Raw genomic sequence first — 14,874 nt, 5'->3', positions numbered from 1 at the left:
TCATTGCAACTTTCTTGTAAGTCACATTATTTTACAATAAAAAGTAAAAAATGTTTTTCAAATTAGATAGACATCTTGTTTAGTTCGCATTTTCTTGATATTTTGTGAGGATGGAAGTTTTCATGTTTCATTGGCTTTGAGTCTTACTTGCAAAGTTTTCAGTGTTTAGAAGCCTTCTTTACATTTGTATATAGTAAAATGTATTGGTTTTTCAAATTTAATTTTATTTTTTTTGAGATAGAGTTTCACTATGTCACCCTTGATAGAGTGCCATGGTGTCACAGCTCACAGCAACCTCCAACTCTTGGGCTTAAGTGATTCTCTTGCCTTAGCCTCCCAAGTAGCTGGGCCTACAAGCACCCGCCACAGTGCCCGGCTATTTTTCTGTTGCAATTGTTCAGCTGGCAGGGGCCAGGTTTGAACCCGCCACCCTTGATGTATGTGTCTGGCCCTGTAACCACTGTGCTATAGGCGCCAAGCTCGATTTTTAAAATTTAATCTTTTTCCTTTTTATTTGACAGGTAATAATCGTACATATTTGTGGAATACGGAGTGATATTTTGATATGTATATTTAATGGATAATGATCAAATCAGGGTAATTAGTTTTCTTCTATTGATTTATTCCATTGTTTTTGTGTTTATTTTATATTATTTTATTTATTTATTTTTTTTTAGAGACACAGTCTCACTTTATCATCCTTGGTAGAGTGCTGTGGAATCACAGCTCACAGCAACCTCCAGCTCTTGGGCTTAGGTAATTCTCTTGTCTCAGCCTCCCAAGTAGCTGGGACTACAGGCTCCTGCCACAATGCCTGACTATTTTTTTTTGTTGTTGTTGCAGTTTGGCCAGGGTGGGTTTGAACCCGCCACCCTCAGTATATGGGGCCAGTGCCCTACCCACTGAGCACAGGCGCCATCCCTGAACCATATATTCCCAGCCTAAGCAAGAGCAAGATTCCATCTCCACTAAAAATAGAAAAAATTAGCCGGGCATAGTGACACACATCTATACTACCAGCTACTCTGGAGGCTGATGATTGCTTGAGTTTGAGGTTGCAGTGAGCTAGATGATGCTACTGCACTCTACCTGGGGTGACAAGGCTCTCAATCAAAAGAACAAAAGTTGGGCGGTGTCTGTAGCTCAGTGGGTAGGGCGCTAGCCCCATATACGAAGGGTGGCGGGTTCAAGCCTGGCTCCAGCCAAACTGCAACAACAACAAAAAAATAGCTGGGCACTGTCGCAGGTGCCTGTAGTCTCAGCTACTCGGGAGACTGAGGCAAGAGAATCGCCTAAGCAGGAGTTGGAGGTTGCTGTGAGCTGTGTGAGGCCACGGCACTCTACGGAGGGCGATAAAGTGAGACTCTGTCTCTACAAAAAAAAAAAAAGTTACCATATTCATAATTAAGATCTCAGAAAATGGTTTGAATAGCACATTAGACAGGTTAAAGAGAGAACTGGTGAACTGTATAAGGTAAAGTACTAATTAACACTGGTCTTTTATAAGGATGCCTTTTGTAATCTCTATAATACTTTCTAAAATAAAACTAAAATAATGAGTAACTTCCAAACCAAGAAAAGCAGTAAAAGAAAACAATAATTTTTAACATAAAATCCAAAAGAAAGTAAGAACAGGTGAAACAAACGGACTGTGTGCAGTAAGATTGTAAATTTAGATGCAAAGATATCGGTTATTACATTTAATACAAATGGAATACATAGTCAAATTAATAAACTCAATATACTAAGGTAAAAATTTAGCTCATTGATTGTAGACCTGACTTCCTTTCTAATACAAAGCTGTAAACTCCCTTTAAGCAACAATTTAGCTCAGTGGTTCTCAACCTTCCTAATGCCGCGACCCTTTAATACAGTTCCTCATGTTGTGGTGACCCCAACCATAAAATTGTTTTCCTTGCTACTTCCTAACTGTAATTTTGCTTCTGTTATGAATAGTAATGTAAATATCTGACATGCAGGAGACCCCCAAAGGAGTCACAACCCACAGGTTGAGAACCACTGATTAGCTGCATTCCACAAAATCGCAGAATTATTTTCATTATCATTCAGTTTCAATTATATTCTAATTTAAAATGATTTCTTGACAAATGAATTATTTAGAACCAGGTTGTTTAATTTCCAAATATTTGGAATTTTTCCTTGATTTCTCATTACTGATTTCTATCTTAATTCCACTGTGGCAGAGATAATACTGAATAATGTTGTTCCTTTTACATTTATTGAAAGTTGTTTAATAGCCCAACATAAGGTCTATCTTAATATAATGTGTACTTGAAAATAATGTGCATTCTTCAGTTTTAGGGTGTACATTTTGCAAATGCCATTTAGGTTATAGTGGTTTATATGTTATTCTGATCTGTGTGTCTACAGATGTTTTGATCTAATCACACTACCATTTCCTGGGGCAGTGAAATTAATTTCCCCAACTACATGTGGAATTGTTTATTGATTTCTTTAAATCTAAGAAAAAGTTGCAGATGAGCAAGTGGCATCCTTCATTAAGAAACTAAGCCACTTTTCAGAGTTATATACCTAGTAATGGGAGAGTCAGCCTTTGACCAAGGAAGCCTGACTCTTTCATCCACGCTCTTATGAACCATATTATACTACCTTGTGTCTGTCTTACCTAACTCGCAGGGTGAAAACAGTTTCTTTTTAAAATTTATTTCGGATTAATATGAGGGTACATATGATTAGGCTACGTTGTTTGTGATTGTTAGGTCAGGTTCAGGTTATAGTTGGGCTCTTTACTCGGGAAGTGTGCTGTGTCCCCTTACACTGTGCCCATTAGGTGAGAGTTTACCGATCTCTCTCTTTCTCCTCTTCTCTCCCCTTTCCCTCCTCCCCCCTTTTCCTCACTCGAATTTAATTGTGTTTTCCTCTTGTGTGGGTGTGTAGTTGCTTATCTATGGATTTCATATTAGTATTGAGTACATTGGATACCTGCTTTTCCATTCTGCTGATACTACAATTCCACCTAGGTTAGTACAAAAGATGTAAAGTTGCCATCTTGATTGTGGCTGAATAGCATTCCATGGTATCAGATAGCACAGCTTATTAATCCACTTATGTATTGATGACCACTTGAGTTGATTCCATATCTTGAAGATTGAGAGTTGAGCTGCAATGAATATTCTAGTGCAAATGTCCTTATGGTAAAATGATTTTTTGTGAAAACATTTTTCAAAGTTCTGTGTTAACATAAGGTGGTGGTCAAGGGGGTAGTTTAGTTCAAACTTGTCCCTACTTCTTAGAAAAAAAAAGTAGGTCACTTCATATTTAACATCAGCTTATTTTCCCACATAGATGGTACAAAGCCATCCCTTGTGCATAGAAGCTGCTTAATAAACCACATTCTGAACGAAAGAGTTTGAGATGACTCAGTACTGGAGTCTAAAACAAGGAATTAAAGTTAGTCTGAACCACAAAGTTTAAGTAACAAGGGGGTAAGGTGTCTCCATGGCCCATTCCCCTAATTGGGGTGCAGAGCCCCTGGGGTCTCATTACCAAGCCTTAAGGTGTTTTGCTAAGAACAGAAGTGCTATGACTTCCAAAGCAGAGGCGCCCAAGTCTGCTGATGGTCTTGGCTGAGGTGACATCTTCCACACAAGCTTCCCTGAAGTCTCTGTGCTTAAAAGTTCACAGCAACCCTCCAGGTCTCTGGCTAGACTTTGTGGCAGCTCACCTGAGGAGGGTGGAGCTCACCAAGGTTAGTTCTCATGTAGGCTGGACTTTTGGGATGCTTTGTCTAAAATAAACCTGGACCAACAAAGGACCCTTATAGAAAACATATGTCTTCACTTGCCTTGCTCTCTCTCTATTCTGTTTCCAGAGCCGGGATGGAGGTCCTGCCACACTACCAGGCTGTTTCTCAGGCTCTTGCCCTCAGGTGCATTGTATGGGAGTTTTACATCTGACTTTTTTTTTTCAGATTCCTATGACATGCTGAAATTCTTCTCCTTAAACATTTTCTTGCTCACTCTTTAGCTGCTGAAGACATGGCCTCTTTGGGTGGTCAAATGCTCCTACTTATTTGACCAGGAATGCTGTGTAGTGATTAAGAGGATAGCTTCTGTTAGCCAAAAGAATGCAAGCTTGGTAAAGTAATTTAAAGAGGTTTATTCTGAGCTGAATATGTGTGGCCATGGCCTAGGGAGTATAGTCTCCAGAGGTCCTGAGAAAATGTACCTGAGGCAACCAGTTACGGTTTGATTTTACATATTCATGGAGACAAGAATCGCAGGTAAAATGATAAATCAGTACATGGAAGGTATACATTCATTTAGCCCCAAAAGGCGGGATATCTTAGAGCTGGAGGTGGGGGGAGTTATGGGTGGGTTCAAAGATTCTTTGATTTGTAATTGGCTAAAGAAATAAAGCTTTGTCTAAAGGCTTTAAAAGTCTATTAGAGGCAGTGCAATATACTGACTCAAGTGATCTGTTTAGTAAATTGATGGCCTGCAGGTATGATTTAGGCCTTAGTTCTTGCTAATAATTTGGTATCGTATTGTCACACAGTGTCTCTTCTGTCAGTCTTAAATCTGTTATAACATTAATGCTGTCAATGGTTGTATCTAAACTCCAACCTCCTTCCCCTTCATGGCCAAGAACTCAGTTCTAAGGTTTTTCTGGGATCCCCTTGTCTGAGAGGGGGTCCGTTCAGTTTGCAGGGGGCCTTAGGATTTTACTTTTAGTTTACCTTTTAAAACCCTGCAAACTGGCCTGCATTTTCAGGTCTAATCCTCACTGTTGCGTGTACTTGACCCAGTCACCCGTTCACGCTGATCTCATTTTCCTCTTCTGAAAAATAGGAACAATCACAGTAGCTTCCTCAGAGCAATATTAAGTGGATCAAGTGAAATGAGGTGTTTAAAGGGTTGTGCACAAGGCCTGGCAAACAGCGAGTGCTCAATAAATGCCAGCAAATGTTATATTGCTATGGTTACTGTTCCCTCCACTTGGGGAGATGTTAAAGCTCAGAGAGTACTTTCATGTATTAGATGAATGCCTGGACCATGGTGGGGGCTGCTAGTGGGGAAGGCTGTACACTTAGAGTGGGGATGTCAGAGTTTATAGAGCAAAGAATGGGCCGCCCTGGGATGTGATCCCTGATGCCACATTAACTTTTTGGAAATGAGAGCCATCCTCTGAGTGTATTTTCACTGAAGTATAGTGTTGGAACACTTTCCACCAAGTTCTTACCCACTTGGCAAGGTACTCTTTCATGTAAATAAATATGTTAATGTTTTGTTTTTTATTTATTTATTTTAATTCTTTATTAAATCATAATTGTGTACATTAATGCATTTATGGAGTACAAAGTGCTGATTTGCTATACAATGTGGAATGCTTACATCTAACTGATGAACATAACCGTCTCCTTGCTTACTTGTTCTGGCAAAAACATTCATACTCTATTCTTAATAGTATAGAAATGTATCATTGCATTATACACATTAGGTCAGATCCCCCCAAACCCACCCTCCCCCCATTCCTCTCCTTTCTTTCCTCTTCCCTCCTTCTTTTTGGACTATAGTTATGTTTTACCATTCCTATGAATGTCTAGGTGACTATATACTGATTTCACAGTGGTATTGAATACATTGGATACTATTTTTTTCTATTCTTGAGAAGAATAGAAGAATATGTTCCAGCTCCATCCAGGTAAACATAAAAGACATGAATCTCCGTCTTTTTTTATGGCTGCATAGTATTCCATGGCATACATATACCATAATTTGTTAATCCTATTGTAATGTTTTAAATTTTTTAATTTCAGGTTATCGTGAGGGTACAAACAACCAAGTCACCATTTTTGAATTTGTTAGGTAGAGTCCCTCTTGTAGTTATATCCCGTACCCAAAAGGTGTGCCCTTTAAGTGGGAGCACACCTGTGTAAATAAATCTTTTGAATACCTGAAGCTTAAAAGACTCTCAGGAGAGTTTTTACACTTTAATATATTAAGGTAGAAAATTTTCCGAATTGCATGATAAATTTCCTTTCTTCTTCAAGACAGAGAATGTATCTGAAAGCTGGTGAGAGATCAAAGTCATTGTAATGTGAACTCCCATTTCCCACCAGTTTCTAGACAAAGTAATGAGAGAATTAGTAAAGATGTAAAGGTACTTATTTGTTTTGACAACCCCAAATAAGTGACTGAGGAAAAGACCTCAATCAACGGAGGTTTATTTAGCCAAAGTGTGAGGACACACCTGGCTAAGGCTTCCAGTACAGTGTTGAAAGTGGGTGAACAGCATCTGCTTCTTGGGTTAAGGGAGGCGTGTGCAGCTGCCTCTCCATTTCTAGGGTCCCCCTGGTGGGAATGGCTGGGTGGTTTTCTCAGTGACAAAAGATACCAATGCCCTCAGCAGAGCAGGCTTCTGGGGACCATGGTGGTTCCCACCATGTGGCTGATGCTAATCGCCTCCAGTTTTCTCCATCCCTAGCCGTCTCCTGGCATCTCAACACACCAATCTCACCAGCAATCTTTCCTGTGTGGTTAGCCTCTATATTTCTTGCTCCACTGTGTGGCCACAGATTCTTTAACGGATCCTTGAGCCCTCTCAGGGATATTTTGGTTTGTGGATCGCTGGCTATATTATTTTTTCATGGGAGGATAAGTCTAATATCTCTTCTAGTCCATTATCTTGGTGATGTCTCAAGAAACTTTCTTGTGTCATATAATTTGTGTCTTTGCAGAGTCAGCCCTGTTTCGGGGCTTGGGCGGAGAGAATCCATGGGTGCCAAGCACAACGTGACTGAGTTTGTTTTATCCGGCCTTTTCCAGAGCAGGGAGCTGCAGCACGCCTGCTTTGTGCTGTTCTCCCTCTTTCATGTGCTCACTGTCCTGGGGAACCTTCTGGTCATCATCACCATCAACATGAGCAAGACCCTGAATGCTCCCATGTATTTCTTTCTCAGCCACCTGTCTTTTGCTGACATGTGTTATCCCTCTGCTACCACGCCCAAGATGATCGCTGACACATTTGTGGAGCGCAAGATTATCTCCTTCAACGGCTGCATGACCCAGCTCTTTTCTGCCCACTTCTTTGGTGGCACTGAGATCTTCCTCCTCACAGCCATGGCCTATGACCGCTATGTGGCCATCTGTAGGCCCCTGCACTACACAACCATCATGGATCGGCGAAAGTGTGGCCTGCTGGCGGGGGCCTCCTGGGTGGCCGGCTTCTTGCATTCCATCCTGCAGACCCTCCTCACGGTCCAGCTGCCCTTCTGTGGACCCAATGAGATAGACAACTTCTTCTGTGACGTTCACCCCCTCCTGAAGTTGGCCTGTGCAGACACCTATGTGGTGGGGCTCATTGTGGTGGCCAACAGTGGCATGATCTCTTTAGTCTCCTTCCTCGTCCTGATCCTCTCCTACATGGTCATCTTACTGAACCTGAGAAGCCGGTCAGCAGAGGGCCGGCGCAAAGCTCTCTCCACGTGCAGCTCCCACATCATCACTGTCCTTTTGGTCCTCGTGCCCCCTATGTTCATGTACATTCGTCCCTCTACCACCCTGGCCGCTGACAAGCTTGTCATCCTCTTCAACATTGTGATGCCCCCTTTGCTGAACCCTGTGATCTACACGCTAAGGAACAACGAGGTGAAAAATGCCATGAGAAAACTGTTCAGGGTCAAGAGGGGCTTAGGAGAGAAGTGACTCTGCAGGCAGTTGGGAACCTTCCTGCCTTGTACCGTCTCACACAGGTTTTATCTTCCCAGTTCCCTGCTTGTAATACAATCTATTTCTAGCTGTTTTTGTTATGATAACCCCAGGTGTTCTTTCAATCCTTCAGTCACTGAATATTTATTGAGTGTTTATCGTGAGTGAGGCACTGGGAATACACGTAGAAGATGTAGTCTTTACCCTCCAGAAGATTATACTCCAGGACATTCTTAGTGTGGTATTTAAGAACTCGTTTAATTAATCCGTGAAAGCCTGTGAATGAGGGAGTCTCCTGCAAGTTCAGGAATCTCATCTATATGTAAATAACAGCACAATTCCTTTGTGTTGGCTAACACAGTGTTCAGGGAGATTCACTTTCTTCTTTCTTAGGATATTCACACCATTTTACTCTTATCCCTTTACACACTCAGCAGGCAGATGAATAAATGAATAAATGTGGAGAGATTGAGAGATTCATGCAATGTCACACAATAAACCCAGAGCAGGGTGGGGACCAGAACTTGGGGCCCGACATCTGTTTTCAGGGCTTTTCCCATCTCAGGACGCCTTCATAAAGAATGAGCAAATGGGATGACCAGGACCTTCTGAAGGATCGTGGATGGATGGTGAATCAGAATTATGGAGGGAAGAGCCAGGGAGAACAGTGCCAGCACTTCCTCTGATGGTTATTATCTCTCTCCAGCACAGCAGGGACTGCTACCCCCACTGCAGCCTTTGCTTTGTTCCATTTTGTTACTGGAAGGAGCCAAGTTTGTGTAGGATGCAGTTAGAAGAGCAGGATTAGATGTCTCACTTCTAAATGGAACATTTAACTGCTTAGGGTCTCAATTTCCACATTTACGAAAGGAGACGTGAAGACTGTAGCTTCACAAGGTTGTGTGAGGATCTATAGGACTTTGGTAAGTCCTCTGTCTAAGTCTGTTGCTTAATGGTGTTTCTTTGTAATGTCTTCGTTTCCCTTTTCTCTTTCTAGTCACCCTCCATCCCTGCCCTTTCCTCCAAAGCCCTTGTAACTACCAGATTCACTTATTTACACCACAATTATTAGCTGAACACTCAGCATGCAGTAGGTACTAACCTTGGGGCTAAAGGTACAGCAAAAAAGGAAAGCAGACAAAACTCCTTACACTCAGGGAACTTACCTATATTTTGTTGTACGATAAAAGCTGACTCATTGAGTTCCTCCAATATGCAGACACTGTTCTAAGTGTTTTGATTGTATGAACTCCTTTATTTATTTATTTATTAAATCATAGCTGTGTACATTGATATGATCATGGGGTATCATTCACTAGTTTCACAGAGCGTTTGACACACTTTCATCACATTGGTTAACATGGCCTTCCTGGCATTCTCTCAGTTACTGTGCCAAGACACTTACATTCCACATTTACCAAGTTTCACATATACCCTTGTAAGATGCACTGCTGGTGTAATCCCACCAATCCCCCTCCCTCTACCCACCTCCCCTCCCTTTCCCCTTCCCCCTATTCTTAGGTTGTAACTGGGTTATAGCTTTCATGTGAAAACCCTAAATTAGTTTCATAGTAGGGCTGAGTACATTCGGTACTTTTTCTTCCATTCTTGAGATACTTTACTAAGAAGAATATGTTCCAGCTCCATCCATGTAAACATGAAAGAGGTAAAGTCTCCATCTTTCTTTAAGGCTGCATAATATTCCATGGTGTACATATACCACAATTTATTAATCCATTCGTGGATCGATGGGCACTTGGGCTTTTTCCATGACTTAGCAATTATGAATAGGGTTGCAATAAACATTCTGGTACAAATATCTTTGTTATGGTGTGATTTTTGGTCTTCTGGGTATATGCCCAGTAGAGGGATTACAGGATTGAATGGCAGATCTATTTTTAGATCTCTAAGTGTTCTCCATATCTCTTTCCAAAAGGAATGTATTAATTTGCATTCCCACCAGCAGTGCAAAAGTGTTCCCTTTTTTCCACATCCACCCCAACATCTCTGGTCTTGGGATTTTGTGATATAGGCTAGTCTCACTGGAGTTAGATGACATCTCAAAGTAGTTTTGATTTGCATTTCTCTGATGATTTTTTTTTTTTTTTTTGTAGAGACAGAGTCTCACTTTATGGCCCTCGGTAGAGTGCCGTGGCCTCACACAGCTCACAGCAACCTCCAACTCCTGGGCTTAAGCGATTCTCTTGCCTCAGCCTCCTGAGTAGCTGGGACTACAGGCGCCCGCCACAACGCCTGGCTATTTTTTGGTTGCAGTTTGGCCGGGGCCGGGTTTGAACCTGTCACCCTCAGTATATGGGGCCGGCGCCTTACCGACTGAGCCACAGGCGCCGCCCCATTTCTCTGATGATTAAAGATGATGAGCATTTTTTCTTATGTCTGAAGGCTGCATGCCTGTCTTCTTCAGAGAAGTTTCTCTTCAAATCCCTTGCCCAGCCTGTGATGGAATCCCTTGTTCTTTTCTTGAGAGTATTTGAGTTCTCTGTGGATTCTGGTTATTAAACCTTTGTCAGACATAACCTGCAAATATCTTCTCCCATTCTGAGGGCTGTTTGCTTGCTTTACTTTCTGTGTTCTTGGCTGTGCAGAAGCTTTTTAGTTTGATCAAGTCCCAGTAGTATATTTTTGAAGCTGCTTCAATTGCCTGGGGGGGTCCTCCTTATAAAATACTCGCCCAGACTGATTTCTTCAAGGGTTTTCCCTGCACTCTCTTCTAGTATTTTTATAGTTTCATGTCTTAAGTTTAAATCTTTAATCCAGTGAGAGTGTATCTTAGTTAATGGTGGAAGGTGTGGGTCCAGTTTCAGTCTTCTGCAGGTTGCCAGCCAGTTCACCCAGCACCATTTGTTAAATAGGGAATCTTTTCCCCACTGAATGTTTTTAATTGGCTTGTCAAAGATTAAATAACGGTAAGTAGCTGGATTCATCTCTTGGTTCTCTATTCTTTTTTTTTGTAGAGACAGAGTTTCACTTTATTGCCCTCGGTAGGGTGCCGTGGCGTCACACAGCTCACAGCAACCTCCAACTCCTGGGCTTAGGCGATTCTCCTGCCTCAGCCTCCCGAGTAGCTGGGACTACAGGCGCCCGCCACAATGCCCGGCTATTTTTTGGTTGCAGTTTGGCTGGGGCTGGGTTTGAACCTGCCACCCTTGGTATATAGGGCCGGCGCCCTGCTCACTGAGCCACAGGCGCCGCCAGTTCTCTATTCTGTTGCAGACATTTACTTCTCTGTTTTTGTGCCAATACCATGCTGTTTTGATCACTATTGATTTGTAGTATAGTCTGAGGTCTGGTAGCGTAATTCCTCCTGTTTTGTTTTTATTTCTGAGTAATGTCTTGGCTATTCGAGGTTTTTTCTGATTCCATATAAAACGAAGTATTGTTTTTTCAAAATCTTTAAAGTATGACAGTGGAGCTTTACTAGGGATTGCATTGAAATTATATATTGCTTTGGGTAGTATGGACATTTTAACAATGTTGATTCTTCACAGCCATGAGCATGGTATGTTTTTCCATTTGTTAACATTTTCAGCTATTTCTTTTCTTAGAGTTTCATAGTTCTCTTTATAGAGATCTTTCACATCCTTTGTTAGATAAATTCCCAAATATTTCATCTTTTTAAAAAAATTTTTTTTATTGTTAAATCATAGCTGTGTACATTAGTGCAATCAGGGGGTACAATGTGCAGGTTTCATATACAATCTGAAATATTCTCATCAAACTGTTCAACATAGCCTTCATGGCATTTTCTTAGTTACTGTATGTAGGCATTTGTATTCTGCATTTAGTAAGTTTCGCCTGTACCCATTCTCAGATGCACCATAGATGTGGACCCACCCATTACCCTCCCTCCACCAAAACCTCCCACCTCCCTTCCCCTTCCTTGGCCCTTTCCCCATAGTCTTGTGCTATAGTTGGGTTATAGCCTTCATGTACCTATCCTCCACAAATATTTCATCTTCTTTGGCACTACTGTGAATGGGGTTAGAGTCCTTAACTGTTTTTTCAACTTGACTATTGTTGGTATATACAAAGGCTACTGATTTATGAATGTTGATTTTGTAACCTGAGACGCTGCTGTATTCCTTGATCACTTCTAAGAGTTTTGTAGTAGAATCCCTGGTGTTTTCCAGATATACAATCATATCATCTGCGAAGAGCAAAAGTTTGATCTCTTCTGACCCTATATGGACACCCTTGATCGCCTTTTCTTCCCTAATTGCAGTGGCTAAAACTTCCATTACAATGTTAAAAAGCAATGGAGACAATGGGCAGCCTTGTCTGGTTCCTGATCTGAGTGGAAATGATTCCAATTTAACTCCATTCAATATGATATTGGCTGTGGGTTTGCTGAAGATGGTCTCTATTTAAGAAATGTCCCTTCTATACCGATTTTCTTAAGTGTTCTGATCATGAAGGGACGCTGGATGTTATCAAAAGCTTTTTCTGCATCAATTGAGAGAATCATATGGTCTTTGTTTTTTAATTTGTTTATGTGCTGGATTACATTTATAGATTTATGTATATTGAACCAGCCTTGAGACCCTGGGATAAAACCGACTTGGTCATGATGTATAATTTGTTTGATGTGTTGCTGGATTCTGTTTGTTAGGATCTTGTTGAATATTTTTGCATCTATATTCATTAGTAATATCGGTCTATAATTTTCTTTTCTTGTTGGGTCTTTTCCTGGTTTGGGGATCAGGGTGATGTTTGCTTCATAGAACGTGTGGGGTAGTCTTCCTTCTTTTTCTACCTATTGGAACAGGTTGAGTAATATAGGTACTAATTCCTCTTTAAAGGTTTGGTAGAATTCTGACGCAAAACCATCTGGTCTGGGGCTTTTCTTTTTAGGGAGATTTTGTATGGTTGATGCTATTTCTGAACTTGATATTGGCCTGTTCAAGATTTCCACTTGATTCTGGCTAAGTCTTGAAGGTGACGTGCTTCCAAATATCGGTCAATTTCCTTCAGATTTTCATATTTCTGAGAGTAAAGTTTCTTGTAATATTCATTAAGGATTTTTTGGATTTCTGAGGAGTCTGTTGTTATTTCGTCTTTGTCATTTCTGATTGATGAGATTAGAGATTTTACTCTTTTTTTCCTGATTAGGTTGGCCAAAGGTTTATCTATTTTATTGACCTTTTCGAAAAACCAGCTTTTTGATTTATTGATCTGCTGTATTATTCTTTTGTTTTTAATTTCATTTAATTCTGCTCTAATTTTGGTTATTTCTTTTCTTCTACTGGGTTTGGGGTTGGAATGTTCTTCCTTTTCCGGTTGCTTGAGATGTCTCATTAAGTTGTTAACTTCCTCTCTTTCTGTTCTCTTGAGGAAGGCTTGCAGTGCTATAAATTTCCCTCTTAGAACTGCCATTGCTGTGTCTCGAGGGTCTGATAGTTCATGTCTTCATTGTTGTTTTGTTCCAAAAAATTGACGATTTCTTTCTTAATCTCATCTCTGACCCAGCTATCATTCAGCACAAGGTTATTTAACTTCCATGTTTTTGTATGAGTATGCAGATTCCTGTTGTTACTCAGCTCAAGTTTTATTCCATGGTGGTCCGAGAAGATGCATGGAATAATTTCTATTCCTTTAAATTTACTAAGGTTAGACTTGTGACCTAAGATGTGATCGATTTTGGAGTAAGTTCCATGGGCTGATGAGAAGTATGTGTATTCAGTTTTGTTGGGATGAAATGTTCTGTAGATATCTGCTAAATCCAAATGTTGGATGGTTAGGTTTAAATCTAAGATTTCTTTGCTCAGCTTCTTGTTGGAGTATCGATCCAACACTGCCAAAGGAGTGTTGAAATCTCCAACTATTATCGAGCTGGAGGAAATCAAGTTGCTCATGTCTGTTAGAGTTTCTCTTATAAATTGAGGTGCATTCTGGTTGGGTGCATAAATATTAATAATTGAAATCTCATCATATTGAGTATTACCCTTAACAAATATGAAGTGACCATTCTTGTCCTTCCTTACTTTTGTTGGTTTAAAGCCGATTGTATCTGCAAATAAAATTGCAACACCTGCTTTTTTCTGATTACCATTTGCCTGAAATATGGATGACCATCCTTTCACCCTGAGTCTGTATTTGTCTTTTAAGTTAAGATGTGACTCTTGTATGCAACAAATATCTGGTCTGAGTTTTTGTATCCAGTCAGCTAACCTATGCCACTTTAGAGGACAGTTTATGCTGTTCACATTAATGGAGAATATTGATAAGTCTGGTGAAATTTTGGGTATCGAGTTTTTCAAAAGTCCAGGGGACATTTTTAATCCTTTTGCCAGTGTGGAAATTGGAGTTTGATCCAAAGTTTCTGAGTCAGTTTACTTTTGTGATATAGGATTGGATTGGTCATTATGGAGGATAGGTCTGAGAATATCCTGAAGAGCTGGTTTGGTTATGGCAAATTTCTTCAACATATGAATGTCATTAAAGTATTTAATTTCTCCATCATAAATGAAACTCAGTTTAGCTGTATACAAGATCTGGGGTTGAAAGTTATTTTGTTTTAGGAGATTAAAAGTCGATGATCACCCTCTTCTGGCTTGAAAAGTTTCAGCAGAGAGATCTGCAGTCATTCTAATATTCTTCCCTTTGAAGGCAATAGATTTCTTTCTCCTGGCAGCTTTGAGAATTTTCTCCTTCATATTAACTTTTGTGAAGTTAATTATGATATGCCTGGGGGATGTCTTATTGGGGTTGAGTCGTGCTGGGGTTCTGAAGCTGTCTTCTATCTGAATTTCTGAATCTCTAGGCATGTCTGGAAAATTCTCTTTCATAATTTCATGCAGAAGGGCCTCTGTGCCCAGTGAGGCCACTTCATCTGTTTCAGGAACTCCAATGATTCGGATATTGACCTTCTTTGAATCATCCCAGAGCTCTCTGAGAGAATGATCCATTTTTGCTCTCCATTTCTCTTCCTCTTTGAGAGTTTGGGAGCATTCAAAGGCTTTATCTTCAATGTCAGAAATCCTTTCTTTTGCTTGCTCCATTCTGTTGCTGAGGGATTCTACTGTATTTTTCACATCTTTGAGGGCTGCAAATTCTTGCTTCAGTGTGTCTAAGTCTTTGGTGGTTTTGTCTTTAAATTCATTAAATTCTTGAGACAACTTTTGAATTTCTCCTCAAATTCCTAATTCCACTTTGTTAATCTTGT

General features: G+C 40.5%; 2 protein-coding genes across 2 annotated transcripts in view; both read left to right on the top strand.

Moving 5' to 3' along the window:
- The window catches only part of LOC128565814 (olfactory receptor 4A5-like), a 134,044-nt gene that overhangs the window by 7,628 nt on the left and 111,542 nt on the right, over window positions 1–14,874 (top strand). The window lies entirely within an intron of this gene.
- LOC128565817 (olfactory receptor 4S1) lies at window positions 6,759–7,688 on the top strand. Its single transcript, XM_053562546.1, has one exon. It carries the CDS (start codon window positions 6,759–6,761, stop codon window positions 7,686–7,688), a length of 930 nt encoding a protein of 309 aa, XP_053418521.1.

Source organism: Nycticebus coucang, chromosome 14, assembly GCF_027406575.1.
Source record: "Nycticebus coucang isolate mNycCou1 chromosome 14, mNycCou1.pri, whole genome shotgun sequence".
NCBI classification, from domain to species: domain Eukaryota; kingdom Metazoa; phylum Chordata; class Mammalia; order Primates; family Lorisidae; genus Nycticebus; species Nycticebus coucang.
This window is presented reverse-complemented; position numbering and strand designations above follow the sequence as displayed.